The 20,334-nt window shown below is 47.1% G+C and overlaps 1 protein-coding gene across 5 annotated transcripts in view; it reads left to right on the forward strand.

The window, feature by feature from the left end:
* The window catches only part of SLC6A20 (solute carrier family 6 member 20), a 48,081-nt gene that overhangs the window by 9,180 nt on the left and 18,567 nt on the right, over positions 1 to 20,334 (forward strand). For 3 of the 5 annotated variants that reach the window (XM_057706855.1, XM_057706852.1, XM_057706854.1), the window contains exons 2-4: positions 12,160 to 12,300; positions 14,065 to 14,156; positions 17,961 to 18,188. In XM_057706855.1, the coding sequence (XP_057562838.1) occupies positions 12,160 to 12,300; positions 14,065 to 14,156; positions 17,961 to 18,188 (461 nt within the window). Of the gene's footprint in view, positions 1 to 11,687; positions 12,301 to 14,064; positions 14,157 to 17,960; positions 18,189 to 20,334 lie in introns of those variants that run through there. The other 2 variants (XM_057706851.1, XM_057706853.1) reach the window with 2 other exon arrangements.

Consider the following 20,334-nt stretch of genomic DNA (forward strand, 5'->3'; position numbering starts at 1 on the left):
TGCTTTATTCTCCAGGTGACACACTGCTTTGGTTTTTATTATTAGGTTTTGTCTTTATCTTAGTTCTAAGTATAACTGTCTGATTTCATTCTGAGAATCTTCAGTCTATCTGGTGGTACTCTTGCTGTTTATTATATTTGATCCTAGCTTTCAAAATCTCCCTGGATTTGGGGGTGGGGGTGTTTGTTTTGTTTTGGTTTTGAATTTCTGTTGGTTTTCTCTTTGATTGTTTGATAGCATACTGGGGTACTTCTGTCAGGTCTTTCTAGTGCCTTCTGTTCTATTGGATTCAGTATGTGTATGTCTTATACATGTATGTGTTTCCTTGACTTAGTATTTGTTTGACTCAATACTCTGCCATTAGTCTGGGGCTTGGACAGTCTTCTTTAAACCCCTTTATTGCTGGGACAAGCAACCTTTGAAGTCTGGACTACTCCATCAGAAGTCAAGTAGGAGGCTCTGGGGAGGGAGCACTGAAGCCAGGATGCTAGACTACTAGGGAGTCCTCAGATGCACAGAAGATTAACTGCAGAGAACTCTCACAGAGCCCTGTATCAGAGTCTAAGACTTGGCTTCATCTGACTATCTGCAACTGCCAGTGCTGGACATGTCACACCAAACTACAAACAAGACAGGAACACAAACCCACCCATCAGCACACAGACTACCTAAAGCCACACTAACCTCACAGATACCCTAAAACACACCTCCTGACATGGCCCTGCTCATCAGAGAGAAAAGACACAGAGCCACACACTGGAAAGCAGACACCAGACCCCCACATCAGGAAGCCTACTCAAGACACAGGACCAACCCCACCACAGGGGGCAGAGGGCAGAAACAAGAGGAATTACTCCTAGGCAGCATAGGGAAAGGAGACAGCAAATCCTATGAATCAGACAAAATGAGAAAACAAAGAAACACCATGCAGGCAAAGGAGCAGGAAAAAAACCCACAAGACCAAGTAAATGAAGAGGAAATAGGAAAAATGCCTGAAAAAGAATTCAGAGTAATGATAGTAAAGATGATCCAAAATCTCAATAACAAAATACAGAAAATACAAGAAACAGTTAATAAGGACTCAGAAGAACTAAAGAGCAAACAAACAGTAATGGACAACACAATAACTGAAATTAAAAATACTCTAGATGGTATAAACAGAATAACTGGAGCAGAAGAAGGAATAAGTGAGTTGGAAGATAGAATGGGGGAAATAACTGCCACAGAGCAGGAAAGAGAAAGAATAAAAAGAATGGAAGACAGTCTCAGAGACCTTGGGGACAACATTAAGTGCACCAACATTCAAATCATAGGCATCCCAGAAGAAGAAGAAAAAAAGAAACGGTCTGAGAAAATATTTGAAGAGGTTATAGTGGAAAACTTCCCCAACACGGGAAAGGAAATCATCAATCACGTCCAAGAAGTGCAGAGAGTCCCATACAGAATAAACCCAAGGAGAAATATACTGAGGAACATATTAATCAAACTAATGAAAATTAAACACAAAGAAAAAATATTAAAAGCAGCAAGAGAAAAGCAACAAGTAACATATAAGGGGAAACCCATAAGGATAACAGCTGATCTTTCTGCAGAAACTCTGCAGGCCAGAAGGGAATGGCAGGATATACTGAAAGTCCTGAAAGAGAAAAACCTACAGCCAAGAATACTCTACACAGCAAGAATCTCATTCAGATTTGATGGAGAAATCAAAAGCTTTACAAATGAGCAAAAGTTAAGAGAATTCAGCACCACCAAACCAGCCTTACAACAAGTGCTAAAGGAACTTTTCTAAGCAGGAAACACAAGAGAAGGAAAAGATCTACAAAAACAAACCCAAAACAATTAAGAAAATGGTAATAGGAACACACATGTCAATAATCACCTTAAATGTAAATGGATTAAATGCTCCAACCAAAAGACACAGACTGGCTGAATGGATACAAAAACAAGACCCTTCTATATACTGTCTACAAGAAACCCACTTCAGACCAAGGGACACATATAGACTGAAAGTAAAGGGATGGAAAAAGATATTCCATGCAAATGGAAGTCAAAAGAAACTGGAGTAGCAATACTCATATCAGACAAATTAGACTTTAAAGACTATTACAAGAGACAATGAAGGACACTACATAGTGATCAAGGGATCCACCCAAGAAGAGCATATAACACTTGTAAATATCTATGTGCCCAACATATGAGCACCTCAATACATAAGGCAAATGCTAATAGCCATAAAAGGGGACATCGACAGGAACACAATAATAGTAGGAGACTTTAACACCCCCACTTACATCAATGGACAGATCATAGAAAAAAAGAAAATAAATAAGGACGCACAAGCTTTAAATGACACATTAGATCATCTCAATATAATTGATATTTATAGGACATTCCATCCAAAAACTACAGAATACACTTTCTTCTGAAGAGCACATGGAACATTTTCCAGGATAGATCACATCTTGGGTCACAAATCAAGCATCGGTAAATTCAAAAAAACTGAAATTGTATCAAGCATCTTCTCTGACCACAACGCCATGAGACTAGGTATCAATTACCTGGAAAAAAAACTGTAAAAAATACATCCACATGGAGGCTAAACAATATGCTATTAAACAACCAAGAAATCACTAAAGAAATCAGAGGAAATCAAAAAGTATCTAGAAACAAATGACAATGAAAACACAACAACCCAAAACCTATGGGACACAGCAAAAGGAGTTCTAAGAGGGAAGTTTATAGCAATACAGTCCTACCTCAAGAAACAAGAAAAATATTGAATAACTCCAATGTTCATTGCGGCACTATTTACAATAGCCAGGACATGGAAACAACCTAAATGTCCATCAACAGTTGAATGGATAAAGATGTGGTACATACGTACAATGGAATATTACTCAGCTGTAAAAAGCAATGAAACTGGGACATTTGTAGAGACATGGATGGACCTAGAGACTGTCATACAGAGTGAAATGAGTCAGAAAGAGAAAAACAAATATCGTATATTAACACATATATGTGGAATATAGAAAAATGGTACAAATCAACCCGTTAGCAAGGCAGAAATAGAGACACAGATGTAGAGAACAAACACATGGACACCAAGTGGGGAAAGCGGGGAGAGTTGGGGGGGAATGAATTGGGAGATTGGGATACCAAACTGTACACTCTAAATATATGCAGTTTATTGTAAAAAAAAAAAATCTAATAAACAACCTAACTTTACACCTAAAACAATTAGAGAAAGAAGAACAAAGAAACCCCAAAGTGAGCAGAAGGAAAGAAATCATAAAGATCAGATCAGAAATAAATGAAAAACAAAGGAAGGAAACAATAGCAAGATCAGTGAAACTAAAACCTGGTTCTTTGAGAAGATAAAATTGATAAACCATTAGCCAGACTCATCAGGAAAATAAGGGAGAAGATGCAAATCAACAGAATTAGAAATGAAAAAGAAGTAACAACAGACACTGCAGAAATACAAAAGATCATGAGAGACTACTACAAGCAACTATATGCCAATAAATTGGATAACCTGGAAGAAATGGATAAATTCTTAGAAAAATACAATCTTCCAAGACTGAACCGGGAAGAAATAGAAAATATGAACAGACCAATAACAAATATGGAAATTGAGACTGTGATTAAAAATCTTCCAACAAACAAAAGCTCAGGGCCAGATGGCTTCACAGGCGAATTCTATCAAACATTTAGAGAAGAGCTAACACCTATCCTTCTCAAACTCTTCCAAAATATAGCAGAAGGAGGAACACTCCCAAACTCATTCTATGAGGCTACCATCACCTTGATACCAAAACCAGGCAAAGATGTCACACAAAAAAGAAAATTACAGGCCAATATCACTGATGAATATAGATGCAAAAATCCTCAACAAAATACTAGCTAACAGAATCCAACAGCACATTAAAAAGATCACACACCATGATCAAGTGGGGTTTACTCCTGGGATGCAAGTATTCTTCAATATATGCAAATCAACCAATGTGATACATTATATCAACAAATTGAAGGATAAAAACCATATGATCATCTCAATAGATGCGGAAAAGCTTTTGACAAAATGCAACATCCATTTATGATAAAAACTCTCCAGAAAATGGGCACAGAAGGAAATTACCTCAACATAATAAAAGCCATATATGGGAAACCAAAAGCCAACATCATTCTAAATGGTGAAAAACTGAAAGCATTCCCTCTAAGAACAGGAACAAGACAAGGGTGCCCACTCTCACCGTTATTATTCAACATAGTTTTGGAAGTTTTAGACACAGCGATCAGAATAAAGTGAAATAAAAGGAATTCAAATTGGAAAAGAAGTAAAACTGTCACTCTCTGCAGACGACATGATGTTATACATAGAAAACCCTAAAGACTACTAGAAAACCGCTAGCACTAATCAATGAATTTAGTAAAGTAGCAAGATACAAAATTAATGCGCAGAAATCTCTTGCATTCCTATATGCTAACAACAAAAAAGCAGAAAGAGAAATTAAGGAAATTCTCCCATTTACCATTACAAAAGAATAAAATACCTAGGAATAAACCTGCCTAAGGAGGCAAAACACCTGTATGCACAAAACTATAAAACACTGATGAAAGAAATCAAAGATGATACAAACAGATGGAGAGACATACCATGTTCTTGGATTGGAAGAATCAACCTTCTGAAAATGTACTACCCAAAGCAATTTACAGAGTCAATGCAATCCCTATCAAATTACCAACGGCATTTTTCACAGAACTAGAACAAGAATTCTTATGATTTGTATGGAAACGCAAAAGACCCCAAATAGCCAAAGCAATCTTGAGAAGGAAAGACAGAGTTGGTGAATTAGGCTTCCTGACTTCAAACTATACTATAAGGCCACAGTGATCAGGACAGTATGGTACTGGCACAAAAATAGAAAGGAAGATCAATGGAGCAGAATAGAGAACCTAGAGGTAAACCCAAGCACGTATGGGCACCTTATCTTTGACAAAGGAGGCAAGAATATACAATGGAAAAAAAGACAGCCTCTTCAATAAGTGGTGCTGGGAAAATTGGACAGCTACATGTAAAAGAATGAAATTAGAACACTTCCTAACACCATACACAAAAATCAACTCCAAATGGATTAAAGACCTACATGTAAGGTCAGACACTATAAAACTCCTAGAGGAAAACATAGGCAGAACACTCTATGACATATATCAAAGCAGAATCCTTTTTGACCCACCTCCTAGAATAAAGGAAATAAAATCAAGAATAAACAAATGGGACCTCATGAAACTTAAAAGCTTTTGCACAGTGAAAGAAACCATAAATAAGACAAGAAGGCAGCACTCAGAATGGGAGAAAATGCTTGCCAATGAAGCAATGGACAAAAGATTAATCTCCAAAATATACAAGCAGCTCATGCAGCTTAATACCAAAAAAGCAAATAACCCAATCCACAAATGGGCAGAAGACCTAAGTAGACATTTCTCTAAAGAAGACATACAGGTGACCAACAAACACATGAAAAGATGCTCAACTTCACTAATCATTAGAGAAATGCAAGTCAAAGCCACAATGAGGTACCACCTTACAACGGTCAGAATGGCCATCGTCAAAACATCTAGAAACAATAAATGTTGGAGAGGGTGTGGAGAAAAGGGCACTCTCCTGCACTATTGGTGGGAATGTTGGTACAGCCACTATGGAAAACAGTTTGGAGGTTCCTTAAAAAACTACAAATAGAACTACCATATGATCCAGTAATCCCACTGGGCATATACCCAGAGAAAACCATAACCCAAAAAGAAACATGTACCATAATGTTCATTGCAGCACTATTTACAATAGCCAGGACATGGAAGCAACCTAAGTGCCCATCAACAGATGAATGGATAAAGAAGATGTGGCATATATATACAATGGAATACTACTCAGCCATAAGAAGGAATGAAATGGAGCTATATGTAATGAGGTGGATAGACCTAGAGTCTGTCATACAGAGTGAAGTAAGCCAGAAAGGGAAAAACAAATACCATATGCTAACTCATATATACGGAATCTAAAAAAAAAAAAAAAAAAAAAAATGGTACTGATGAACCCAGTGACAGGGCAAGAATAAGGATGCAGATGCAGAGAATGGACTGGAGGACACGGGGTTGGAGGGGCAACGGGTGAAGGGGAAGCTGGGATGAAATGAGAGAGTAGCATAGACATATATACACTACCAACTGTAAAATAGATAGCTAGTGGGAAGTTGCTGTATAACAAAGGGAGATCAACTCAATGATGGGTGATGCCTTAGAGGGCCAGGACAGGGAGAGTGGGAGGGGATATGGGGATATGTGTATAAATACAGCTGATTCACTTTGGTGTACCTCAAAAGCTGGTACAAAAGTGTAAAGCAATTATATTCCAATAAAGAGCTTAAAAAAAAAAAACCAAAAAAACCATCTAGTTCTAATTAGACCAAAGTTCCTAGGATGCTGCTTAAAATATGAAGTCAGGGGGACTTCCTAGGTGGCACAGTGGTTGAGAATCCGCCTGCCAATGCAGGGGACACGGGTTCGATCACTGGTCTGGGAAGAGCCCACATGCTGCAGAGCAACTAAGGTCGTGAGCCACAACTGTTGAGCCTCAGTGCTGCAACTAGTGAAGCCGACGTGCCTAGAGCCCGTGCTCCACAACAAGGAAAGCCACTGCACTGAGAAACCCGTGCACCACGATGAAGAGTAGCTCCCGCTCGCCACAACTAGAGAAATCCTGTGAGCAGCAACAAAGACCCAACGCAGCCAATAAATAAATAAATAAATATTTTTAAAAATACGGGGGGGAAAAAGAAAAAGGTCAGGGGAGTTCCCAGGCGGTCCAGTGGTTAGGACTTAGCACTCTCACTGCTGAGGGCACAGGTTCAGTCCCTGGTCGCGGAACTAAGATCCTGCAAGCTGCTCAGTGCAGCCAAAAGAAAAAAGTATATAATGGGGCCTAACCTACAAAAGACCATCCAGCAAGTCACTCAGCATTGCATGATTTATGCTAAAAATAACCTAAAGACGCTATTGGACCTCCCCAGATGGGAGCAGTACGAGCTTGGACTCAGTAACAGGCCATCCACACAGGGCTGGGTAGGTGCCTCTGTTACCTGTTCCTGCATGACAGACCCCTCTAAAACTTAAGAAAACCACCATTTGGCAACCAACACAGTAAATAATTATTTCAGGCAGCGTTCATCCACAGATGCTAAAAGGAGTGGGCAAAGGTCTGGTGAGACATAGAAGAGTTACCCAGCCTCGAAATATCTCCCTACAAGATACTTAGTAATTTCAAAAGGGAAATAGTAACTTTCAGCAGAGAAACCTGGTGGACCCCTCCTTAACCTAGTGAGTAAGTTAGCATTGCCCAGCATGGGGCAAATCAACGTGACGTTCCTCTGGACAAAGACCCAGGTGACTTCAGTGTTCCTGCCAGAACTGAAAATGAGGGACATTCCACAGAATAACTGGCTAGTATCTCCAGCATGTCAAGGTCATGAAAGACAAAGATGGAGGCACTGTCCCAGATTAAAGGAGGCTGACAAGGCGTGGCAGATGCCACGTGTGACTGTGAACTGGATCTGAGACCAGGAAAAGGACATTAGTGGAATAACTGATGAAATTCCAGTAAGATCTGCTGATAAAATAATTCTGCATCAGTGTTAATTTCCTGATTTTTTCTTTCTCAATGCACTGGGATTATGGAAGAGAATGTTTTTGTTTTGAGGAAGTACATACTGAAGCATTAAGAGGTAAGAAAAGAAAAAGTAGCTAAAACAATGTATTTCTCACACTTTTGTGGGTGGCTGGGCACGTCTCTGCCGGTTTCATCGGGCCTGGCTCACGCGGCTGCATTCGCTGGTCGGTTGGCTGGGCTGGAAGGCCCTCACATGTTGGCAGCTGGTGCCAAGTTGGCTGGGCCCCTCGTCTCTCCTCCGTGTGGCCTTTCATCCCCAGGTTGCCTAGACCAGCTTGCGTACGTGGTGGTCTCAGGGCCCTGCTCCAAGAGGATGAAGGTGCAGCCGTAAGGTATCTTGAGGTCTGGACTCTGGAACCACCATGGTGCCCTCTTCTCCACATTCTACTGGACAAAGCAAGTCCCAGGTCCAGCCCAGATCCATGGGTGGAAATAGATTCCACCTTTTCCCAGGAGCAGCTGTGAAGAGGGTGTAGCTGGATTTAGTCTCCCATACTGTTGCCCCATTGAGGTGTGTGGGAGCAGACACCCTTTGTCAGGCCTCTGTTAGCTTCTCCCTGATGCCAGCGTCTCCTGGTACAGAGCCAGGGTCAGAATTTTTACATAACAGGAACGTGGGGAACAGTCCAGTTGGAAGAGGGTTGGTTAATGGACTTATTCTCAAACTGATCACAAAACAAAATTCTTTTATTGTGATACATTTGCATGCAGAAAACTTCATGTTTTTTGGTGTACAGTTATATGAATTTTGACAAATGCAGGCAGTTGTGTTATCACCACCACAATCATGTCCCCTTGTAGTCCACCCCTCCTCACTCCCAGCCCCCAGCAGCCACAGATCTTTTCCCCTATAGTTTTGCCTTTTCCAGAATGCCATATAAGTGGAATCACACAGTATGTCGCCTTTTGAATCTGGCATCTTTCACTTAGCATAATGCTTTTGAGATTCTCCCATGTTGCTACGTGAATCAGTTGTTGAGTTTCTTTTTATTTGCTGAGTAACGTTCCATTATATGGATGTACCAGGGTTTATTTATCCATTCATTCATTGAAGGATGATTAGGTTGTTTCTAGTTTATGACAACTGTGAATACAGAGGCTGTGAATGTTCACATATAGGTTTTTGTGTGAATGTAAGTTTTCACTTCTCTAGAGTAAATACCCAGGAGTGGGATTGCTGGGTCATACAGTAAATGTATGCTTGACTTTATAAGAAACTGCCAAACTGCTTTCCAGAGTGGCCAAATCATCCTACATCCCCACTAGTAACGTACGGGAATTCCTCCAAATCCTCATCAGCACTTGGTATTGTCAGCATTTCCTATTTTAGCCATTCTAATAGGTGTGTAGTGTCATCTCATTGTGGTTTTTTTTAATATAAATTTATTTATTTGTTGGCTGTGTTGGGTCTTCGTTGCTGTACGCGGGCTTTCTCTAGTTGCTGCGAGCAGGGGCTACTCATCATTGTGGTGCGCAGGCTCCTCATCGCAGTGGCTTCTCTTGTTGCAGAGCATGGGCTCAAGGCATGTGGGCTTCAGTACTTGTGGTGCACGGGCTCAAGAGTTGTGGCTCGTGGGTTGTAGAGCGCAGGCTCAGTGGTTGTGGCGCACGGGCTTAGTTGCTCCACAGCATGTGGAGTCTTCCTGGCCCAGGGATAGAACCCACGTCCCCTGCATTGGCAGGCGGATTCCTAACCACTGTGCCACTAGGGAAGTCCCATCTCACTGTGGTGTGAATATGCATTGTCCTAATGAACACCAATGCTGAGCATCTTTTCATGTGCTAATTTACTGTTCATATATTTTCTTCAGTGAAATGTCTGTTCACATTTTTGTACATTTTTGAACACGTTCTTTTCTCATTTTTGATTTTTTATATATTCTAAATATAAATATACATGGATATCTTTGTCAGATGTGTTTGTAGCTTGTCTGTTCTCCTAACAATGTCTTTCATAAAGCAGTTTTAAAATGAGGTCTGATAGTTTATCAATATTAATATTTTCTTTCACAAACAGTGTTTCTGTTGTTGTATCTAAGAAATCTTTGCCCAGCCTAAGGTCAGAAACATTTTCTCCTAGAAGTTTTATAGTTTTGAATTGTACCCATAGGTCTATGAGCCATTTTGAGGGCTTTAATTTTTTTGGTGTGAAATGTGAGATATGGGTTGAGGTTCATTTTTCCTGCATATGGGTGTTCAATTGTTCTAGCATCATTTGTTGAAAATGATCATAGAGCAGATGCACTTGGATTGTGTGTGTTTTTGGAAGGCTGGGTGGTGGGAGGAGTAATAGAAATGACTGAAGGGCAGCGCTAAGGAGCCCTCACTTGCATCTGGGCACCAGGCCTTGAATTTCCAGCCTTCCCCCAGGCAGTGGACCACCAAGCAGGCTCTGTGAAAGACAAAACCTTCCATGGACCTTGCCAGGCCTCCACAGCTACCGTTTAACATGTTGGGTGAAAATAATCTTTTCTTAAAACCACTGAGGGTTCGAATGCTGCTCCAGGCAGGTTGCGCAAATGCAACCTATATTGATGGCTATGTGGTGGGTGGAAGCCCGCGACAGCCTCTTAGACTCCTTGCTGTTGAGAGGATCTGGGTCAGGTGCTGAAACACCTTCCTGCTGGGCAGGAAGGGAGAAGGGCCTGGCAGAGTCTTCCAAGCAGAGCCCAGAAATGAGGGGGCAGGATTTGTTGTAGCCCTGATGTGAGCAGGGAGGGTGAAGCTGGGAGTGCGGAGGCCTGGTGATGTGGGGCCTGCTCTCCCGAGCACAAGCTGGCGCCTTCCACTCCGAGCTGAGAAGGCCTTGCGGGGATGGGCGGGACTCTTCTTGGCCTTGGTGCCAGCCATCCTCCTTCTAGGATTTCTATCCTGAGGAAATAATCAAACACGTGGACCAGGCTTTGTTTAGGATGGCAGAACACTGGCAAAAGCTTAAGTGTCCGAAGAGTGATGTGGTGAAAGGAGTTCTGGACTCATTCTCCTAATGGGATGCTGTAGAGCTTCTTAAGGGATGATGGGAGGGTACGTGGTGTGGTTGACAGAATGATTGTGAGATCCTGTCGGGGGAGAAAAGTGGGTTATAGGACAGCACATATATACAATGGAGGCATTTTTGTAAACATTAGATGTTTCTGTGAACATGTGTATTTTGTTGTTTAATACTTACAGAGCCAGTTCCTTCAGTAATCAGCCCTTACTCCCTGCAGCTGTAGGGTCAGGGTTTTCTTTTAATCAGATGTCCTGCCCTCTTCTCCCAGTGAACGTTTTCTCAGGTCCACTGCCAAGGAGCCAGGAGCTGGGGGAGAGGTGTCCGAGGGGCTGCGGAGGAGGGGGTGGGACCAACAGGATAAGCAGTGGGTCGGCCGGGGTGAGGGACGCCCCCAGCAGGCTGGCATCCTCTGTCCATGTGTCTGGAGCGGCGGGGGGGGGGCTTTTGTAGCTCCATTCACACGCCCTGGTGCCCCGCTATCACCAAGAGCCATGTCTGAAGGTGGCTCCTTGGGAACCAGTGGATTTACAATTTGTACTACTCATAGTACCGTGTATTAAAATAAAAACTTAGGCTGAAGGCCACCTTATAAAACAGATATACATATAACAGGGGTGCTCTGTAAAGGGAGGTGTTGGCCTGGGCTCTGTCTGTTGGGCACCTCCTTGTCTCCACACATACACATCAAGCAGTTGCCTCATCTCTGAAGACAGAGGCGTATTCTGTGGCTTTGGCCAATCATGAAGCAGCTGACGTTCCTCTGCCCAGGTGGTCCCTCGTGGGCAGGGAGCAGGGCTGCTACTCTCCCATCCATCCCACACTCAGCTCAGGACCCGGCCTGAGGAAGCGTTCAGTAAGACAGTTGTTATGTAATATAACACCTCCTGTAGGGCACCGTCTGTGCCATGTGAAAAGCCCAAAGGAAGTGTGTGGAGGTGGGTGGCTGGCTGGCTAGATTCAGGGCTGATGTTCAAAACATTTAAGCACTCAGTGGTCCAGACTCTGATGAACCATTAGTTGCTACAATAGAAATGGAATGGGGGTTTCTGGCAGAGGGGCTGGGGCAGCTGAAGCATTGATGAAGGTGCTCCAAGGGTCTTGGCACAGTGGCAATTTACCAGCCAGGATGGACATACTTAAAGGTCTTAACAACTGATGTGGCTGCATGGATGGAGTGACTAGAAAGACAAAAGGATAGAAGCATGGATGGGTGGATGGGAAGACAAGAGTCAATGGGTGGGAGGATGGAGGATGAGTAGAAAGATAGGAGGATGGATTCTGAGGGAAAAGATGACGGAGGATGGATGGAAAGGTAGGAAGATAGACAAATGGAAAGAAGGGAAGGAGGGTGGGTGGAAGGAAGGACGTTTGCACAGAGGTTGGGTGGGTTCCAGAGTAAAGCCCTGGGTAACGGCCTGGTTTTGGCCCTGGAACCCTGCAGGTAGCTTCCTGGTGCCCTACATCACCATGCTCTTCGTGGAGGGCATGCCGCTCCTGTACCTGGAACTGGCGGTGGGGCAGCGCATGCGCCAGGGCAGCATCGGTGCCTGGAGGGCCATCAGCCCCTACCTTGGGGGCGTTGGTAAGTGGGTGCTCTCCAGTCCTCTCCCACCTGTGGACCCCCAGACTGTATTTTGGGCAGGGGGAGGTGAAGGGGGGAGTCTATTGGCAGAGCTGCTGGAGCAAGGGGCAAGCATGAGGCCCAAGAGAGAGCCCTTGAATGGGGTGGGCAGAAGGCCCAGGAGGGGTGCCGTAGAATGTGGGCTGAGAGGGGCTGGATTTCTGACCCACAGGACAGCGAGAGAGGGAGGAGGCACAGCGCCCGGAAACTGACGCCATGATGCTTCTCCTCTCCGGGCCTCAGTGTGCTCCTCTGTAACAGGGAAATAGCTGCCCAAGAAAGGAGCAGTGTCTTGGCCAGCCGCCATTCCAGGCGCCCATACAATGGCTTCCTGCTGATGACTCGTGTCGCCCTCTGTCCATGAGCACCTGCTCCGTGTCAGGTGCCGGCCTGTCTGTGTATGTGCGTGAGCTCATTTAACCTTCATCACACCAGAGAGATTGTGGGTGCCATTAACATCTCCAGAGCACGGAAGCCGAGGCACAGTGAATGGCAAAGGGGCACTGCTTTCCATCCTGCCTTCCCTGAGCTGCTCTGAGCCAGTATCGAGGGCGCCTGCGGGAGATCTTGACCCATCCTGCACGGCCCTCACATACCAGGGCTCCTCTGCGAGCAGGACGAACTTTGACCAGCAGTGGCCACGGTCTGTTCTGCTCACCTCTCCCGCCCCCCAGACAGAAAGGGGGACAGGAAAACAGACGAAAGTTTCAGGAGCAAGGCGGATGTGAACTTGCACGTTGTGACTTAGTCTCAAATGCAGAAGATACGTGTCCGGTGGCCACACAAATCATCTCCAAATCGAACTGCCTCCTCACCTTGAATAGCTCTTTAATTTTTAACACAGGCGTGTGGTTTTACAATCGGCCCGAGTCATCAATCACAGAGGGCTTCTCTGAGGCAGCATTGCTGCATACTAGGAAAAGTACCAGATGCTGGCACCAATCAGGCCTTCTGGCGCATGTATAACAACCAGACTTACGAGGGGGTGGGTGTTGGGGAAGGTCCAGTTGTAGCAGTTACTGATACTGGTGGGGTAACTTCTGCCACCATGGCCACTGTCAGCTTCCAAGGAGATGTCCTGGGGCGTGGGGTCGGGCAGAGGTGCGCACAGGGGCTCTCGGGGCTGGTGAGGGTGGCCTCCAGCACACCACAGGTTGTGGAGTAACCCTCTCTCTGCTCTGGGTCCCCCCAAGTCTCCCTACTGGTTCCCTGCAGGCCTGACCAGGTCAGGGGTAGTCCCCATCCCCTCCACTGCTGGAATACCTCCTCACACCCTGCTCCCTGCCACTACTGGGCAGGGTTTGGCCCAAGTGACCCAGCTTCAGGTAAACCAAGGAAGGAGCAACTGTGATGTCTGCTGTCAGGGACCGAGTGCTTCTCTCACTAGGTGCGACTCCTAGTTGTGTTGTCTTGGGCAAGTGCTGTGTCTCAGTTTCCCCCTCTGTGAAGTGGGCATAACATCGCACTTCACAACATCATCGGGAGGACCTAAGGCACATCAGAAGAACATCACTGGCCTCATGTCCCAGAAGATGGGGAGAGAGGTAGTGGAAGTGACTAACCCTTAGAAAGCGCTCGTAGGTGCCAGGTCACGAACCTGGTTTTGCTGTCCCAGGGTGGGCACTGCTGGCATGTCTTGGGGGCTCTGGGTGGGGCCACGACTGCCCGGTCCAGGCGGGCGTGGGAGGGGCGATGCTCAGCGCCCCCTGCATCCTGTCCCTGCAGGCGTGGCCAGCGTGGTGGTGTCCTTCTTCCTCACCATGTACTACAACGTCGTCAATGCCTGGGCCTTCTGGTACCTCTTCCACTCCTTCCAGGTGAGCATACCGCAGCCAGAGGAGGAAAGGGGGAGGGTAGCACAGGGGCGGAGGGTGGGGGTGGCAGCCTCCAGGGAGCCAGGAAGTGGTGCAAAGGGCCGGGGAGGGCAGGCACTCCAGACCAAGCAGAGGGCTTCTGAGCTGGGGATCCATGGACCCCTGCTATTGTGCGACGTGTGTGTAAATTTTGGGGAGCAGGCCCACAGCTTTCATCGGGTTCTCTCTGAAGGACATAACCCCCCAAAATATTAAGAACCACTGCATAGTGGGCCCAGGGGGAAAACTGTGGAGAGAACTGATGGGGAAGAGCTCTACCCACTGAGCATGACAGTACCAGCTTCCCTCCTCCGCCTCTTCCCTCTTCCAGGTTTCTGACTCCAGGCCAAGCCCCTCCTTTTCTCTGCAAAAGTTCTCCTGGAAGGATTGTTGTCACCCCTATAACATAAGAGCAGCTATTGCCAAAGATAAACATTTGAAAAATGCATTTCTGATTATGACCATAGCTGATGCTCATTGTAGAAAATGTGGAAGGAAATGGGCTACACTGAGAGATGATCTTTGTAACCAAAATGAGAATTTGCCCTCCACTGCCCATGTTTACTTCTTTTTCTCAGAGTCTGCCTTTCACTCTCAGGGACCCCCCTCCTGTGGCCTCCCAGCAGCCTCCCCTCCATCTCAGCCTCTTCCCAGATGGGGAAAGGGGGCGGGGGGAGACGGGAGCTCACTGGGTGGATGCCGTACACTTTGCCACAGAGCCAGGCCTTCATGGGACAGACCCTGTTTCCAAGGTCCAAAAGCTAGACAGGGCCAGTTATGGACTGTGAACTGACCCCAGTTTGTGAGGCCAGTCTCTGGAGCACTTGGGCACAGCCTTGAATCTTTGGGGCCCCAAGGAATGCTTGGGTGAATGACCTCAATAATCAGGAGTTGGCATCTCTTCTCAGAAGGTGCTACGGCCACACCCAACTCTGGCTTCCCAGTCTGCCCCACCCAGGTCATCTCACTGGAAAATGCCCTGTGCACGTCCCTGACAGGAAGGACTCTGCCCTGATCTTAGCTGCAGCCCTTCATCCTTTCTCTGGCTCACCCTAGAGTTCCATGAAGACTAGCCACAATCTTGCCTCTCCTCCACATTCTGGGAGGAGGGCAGCTCCTCTCCTCTCCAGCCTGGTGACCATTTCCCTCCTCTGTGTTGGGCTGTCATGTATGGTTGGGAAGGTTGTGCACTGCACAATGCCATTCTGACTAGGGTTGCTATACGTGTTGCAAGCATTATATATGTCTGTATACTTAAGACAATTTTCCAAAGGTGCAAGGAACATGTCTCCTTGTAACAAATCAGGATAATTTGTCCATTTTCTAAAGGCAAAAATTAAGTATCTCAAGTAAAGGGGTACCTTTTTCTAACCCTCAAAAGTGTGAAAGTTAGTGATTCCTGAAAATCACTTGACCATTCATTCCAGCTTCTCCCTGATCCCCTCTGTCCTGGAGCCTCCTCCACGGTCACATAATAATGACAGCACCTGCAGCAGCAGACACACACGTACACTTGCTCTGGGCCAGGCAGAGTCACATGCACTATCCCCCCTGTGGTCATGCTGAGGCACTGAGTACCGGAGGCAGAGGGGAGTTGAGTAGCTGGGAGGCTGCCTGCGGCAGCCTGGCCACAGAGTCTGTGTTCTTGTGCACCTGCCACCAGGCCGGGCTTTCTAGTCTTTCCCTGTGTGAGCCCCGGGCAGTTACAAATGCGGATGCAGGGATGCAGAGGGGGAGAGGCTGGGTGCTGACGCTTGGTCAGTTTAAGTCCTCCTGTACTTTAAAGCTTCTCCAGGCTGGCTGCATGCTGGAATCACCTGGGGGAGCTTTTAAAAGGCCCAGGCCCCACCCCAGGCCAATGAAATCTAAGTCACCAGTGATACAGCCCAGGCATCAGTTTCTAAAAGCCTCCCCCCTCAAGTGATTAAGTCACGTATGAGTAGCCAAGGTTGGCAGTCAGGCTGGGCTGAGCTGGCAACAGCCACGGTCCAGTGATAGACCCAGTCAGTTCCAACAGGCCAGGCAAACCCAAGGGATGGTGATCTGGGCTTTAGGTCCACAGGGACCCTCCCAGGGATGGGGGCTTGGTGCTGGCTGTTGCCAGACACCTCAGTTCACTCCACGTGGCCATTCTTGCCACGAGTCCTCCTCACTTAGCTGGCGAGCCTGAGTGTCTGTACGGGGCAGCTGGTTTCCAAGAGGGTGAAAGGAACGGCTGCCAGGCCTCAAGATGCCGAGGCCAGGAAGTCACACAGCTGCACTTCACTGCATTCTGTTGACCAAAGCCAGACACAGGCCAGCCCAGGTTCACGGAGAAGGGCAGTGGATGCCACCTCTTAAGGGGAGGAATTGCTGGTGGTCGCCTTTGTAAATATTGTAGGTCAAAGCTAGAAACCAGCTCTCACATTCTGGTGGGTGCTGCCAGGGGTCCCACCAGCACGTGTCCCAAGCACTTTCCAGGTGGCAGACCTGGGCTCCAGCTACTCACTGGCAGCGTGGCCCTGGCCTATCAGGTAACGCCATTGGGGCTCATTTCTGTTTCCTGTGAAATACAGGGATGGAACCCAATGGGGTTAGACTTTGCTTCTGTCAGTGGAGAGTTTTTGTCTAATGACATCTGATCAACGTGGGGCTGGTCTTGGCAGAGCAGAGGTGGGACCCCTAACCCTATCCCCCTCCAAGCCAGAATGTAATCCACCACCCTCCCCCACTCAGCTCAGCACTTCTCTTTCGCTCTTGGCCTTGGGTTATGTTCATTGTACATGCACAGTTTAGGCTCTTTTGTTTCTAAGTGACAGAGAATCCAGTTCAAGCTAGCTGAAGCAGAAGAGGCTCTTACTCGCTCTATCTACAAAGTCCAGGAGTGGAACTGCTTCAGGTGTAGCTTGACTCAGGCTCAAAGGAAGTCATCAGTATTAGGTTGTCTCTGTTGTAGATGCAGATGTCTGCAGCAGGGCTGAACCGTATCCCCCTCTTACTTCCAAACCCAGTGTCTGTCGTAGGAAACGCCTGTCTCCACCACCCATTAGCGAGGGCGGGACCCAAATCTGCCCTCATGCTAATTAATCATGCTAGGACTTGCTAGGGGCTTGTGGAACTAAACAAAGACCATCCACTGAGAGCAAGCGGAGGCTGCGTATGCAGAGCTTGCTATAGCAAGGAAGTCAGCACCGTCACTTATATTTGGTAGAAACTCCAAGGCAGGCATAAATCATGTTAGTGGGAAAATGGAAGGCTGCAGGTTTGCCCTGATTCGAGGTTGTTGGCATGGAAACTACAGGTGTGAGAGTCGTTAGGGGAGTGTATTTGGCTTTTACCCCTTGGTCCTGAGTTGTAGGGAACACAAGTTCGGAAAGCTGCAGTCAGTGACCGAGCTGGGCTGATCACTGCTGGCGTTGTGATTTGGGTTCCTGGGCTGGTGGCTGCAGAGGTTGAGGGTCAGAGTTCATTTGTCATAGATGGTCTGGCCATTGTCCCTTTGATTTGGCCTCTCAGACCCCCATAGAGTTTGGTCATTTTCAACAAAGCACCCGTAGGATTGCGGTGAGTGTGGAGCCTCTCCCTGCCTGGCCCCTCTGTCCACACTCCATCCGTGCCCGTGACAAACACTTTGATTCCCTGTCTGCCTTCAGGAGCTCCAGCGGTCTGCCCTTTGGGGACTGGTGTCCTCTTCCAAGAGCCTCCTCTCAGGGCCACCTCCTGTCCTCTGCACCCCAACCTTTGGCCTCAGCCCTCACCCCGTGTATAACGTTTGTTTTGATCCGAAAGGATCCCCTGCCGTGGTCCGTGTGCCCGCTGAATGGCAACCAGACGGGCTACGATGAGGAGTGTGAGAAGGCTTCCTCGACGCAGTACTTCTGGTACCGGAAAACCCTCAACATCTCGCCGTCCATCCAGGAGAGCGGGGCGGTGCAGTGGGAGCTGGCGCTGTGCCTCCTCCTGGCCTGGCTCCTGGTGTACCTGTGCATCCTGCGGGGCGTCGAGTCCACTGGCAAGGTGGGAGGGCGGCGCAGTGGGGTGGGGTGGGCGTCTGGCCCAGGCGATGGCGCGAGGCTGCCTCTGCAGTTGGAGGGCAGAAGCTGTGCTGGGGGGAGGGCGAGGACGCTGATACTGGCACAAGTCACCTGCTAGGGACTCTAGACAGCCAGCGGTGCTTGAAGTCACAACCCTAAACCTCGAAATGGACTTTCCCACTTCCTGAAGAGGTGAGCATTTCTGTCCTGGTCCCAAACCCGGACCACCCAAGGGTGCCAAGCACCTAGACAGAGTTTTCCTTCCTTTGAAAACGTTTCATGTTGGCAGATGTCCCCGCGATGATCCCGGCTCTCAACCTTAGCTGCACAGGGGTACCACCTGGAGAGCGTCTAAACTCTGCTGTCTCAGTGCTCCCCTCAAAGGTTTCGCAGTGATCCGTGCGGGCGGCCCCCTGAGCACTGGGGTTTTCCAAGCTCTCCAGGTGGTTCTGCTGTGCAGCTGAGTCTGAGAACGTGCATTTGGTCTAAGCTGCTTTCAGCGACCCTGCAGACCTGTCAGGCCTGATTTAGGAACCGTTTCTCTTTGTTGTGTCCCCAGGTTCATGCTCCTGCTGGGGCTGAGATGGTTCTTTAAGCTGCTCCATGTAGCAGAAAGCTTTCCTGGAGAGCCTGCCTCACCTTCTGTCTCTCACGCTGCAGCAGATGCTGTGGACCTGTGTGCCCCGCTCACACTCAGTCACTCCTCACAGCCGCTCCACCCACCTGTGCGTTAGACGTGCACGTTGTTTCAGTCTTCAGTCCCTCATGGTGGATTTCACTGTCCCACCTGCCTGAGGCTTAGAGAGGTAAAGTCCGGCCCAAGGGCACCAATAGTGAGGGCAGAGCCAGGCAGACCCAGTTTTGCCCCAGAAACTCCCCATCATCTAGGTTAGGTGAGCCACCTCCTGTTTGCCTACACTTTTCATGACTTAATCCTGGCTTCATTCCTTCTGAAGGTCCTAAGAGTCCACCTGTCCTCATCCTCTTGACCAGCCAAGTTGCCTTCTTCAGCCTCACCATGTGTTTCTTGTAGCATCAAGACCAGAACTACCCACTGTGTTTTAGGTGTCCTGTGATGCCCCGGTACCATGCCTAGTAGGACATCTTCTTTGGGTTTCCAAGACCCTGTGATGGCCCCCATCTCACCGCTGAGCTGAGGGACTAGTGAATCTTCCTGGGGAAAGCTTAGAGTCTGAAGCAACTCACTGTGTCCCATCTTGAAGCTTAGCCAATATTTTATGCTCATAAAAAAAGGTTTTGCTGTTGGTCTATGCCAAATTATCGTGAACATGATCCAGAAGATCTGAAGGCAACATCTGCAAGCTTGGGAATTTGATGCGGCTATCCCTTTTTCAGATAATTTGGAAACTTTTTAAATAAGGACATATCATGCCATGAAAACTTATTTATTCTTATTGTCTATTTCCTCTGCTTAAGCCACACTCCTCTCCATGACAGAAGTGCCCCAACAATAGTATTTGTTTTTAAAAATTGAAGTATAGTTGATTTACAATGTTGTGTTAGTTTCTGGGGTACAGCAAGGTGATTCAGCTATATATATCCTTTTTTGTTTTTTGTTTTTTATAAATTTATTTATTTATTTATTTTATTGGCTGTGTTGGGTCTTTTTTGCTGTGCGCAGGCTTTCTTTTAGTTGCGGTGAGTGGGGGCTACTCTTCGTTGTGGTGCGCAGGCTCCTCATTGCCGTGGCTTCTCTTGTTGTGGAGCACGGGCTCTAGGCGCGTGGGCTTCAGTAGTTGCAGCACATGGGCTTAGCAGTTGTGGCTCACGGGCTCTAAAGCGCAGGCTCAATAGTTGTGGCGCATGGGCTTCGTTGCTCCGCCGCATGTGGGATCCTCCTGGAGCAGGGATCGAACCCGTGTCCCCTGCATTGGCAGGCGGATCCTTAACCACTGCGCCACCTAGGAAGCCCTATATATATTCTTTTTCATATTCTTTTCCATTATGGTTTCTTAAAGGATATTTAATGTAGTTCCCTGTGCTCTACAGTAGGACCTTATCACTCCTATATATAATATTTACATCTGCTAATCCCAACCTCCCACTCCATCCCTCCCCCACCCCCACTTCTTCTTGGCAACCACAAGTCTGTTCTCTGTCTGTGAGTC

The sequence above is a fragment of the Hippopotamus amphibius genome, chromosome 13, assembly GCF_030028045.1.
Source record: "Hippopotamus amphibius kiboko isolate mHipAmp2 chromosome 13, mHipAmp2.hap2, whole genome shotgun sequence".
Classification (NCBI taxonomy): Eukaryota; Metazoa; Chordata; class Mammalia; order Artiodactyla; family Hippopotamidae; genus Hippopotamus; species Hippopotamus amphibius.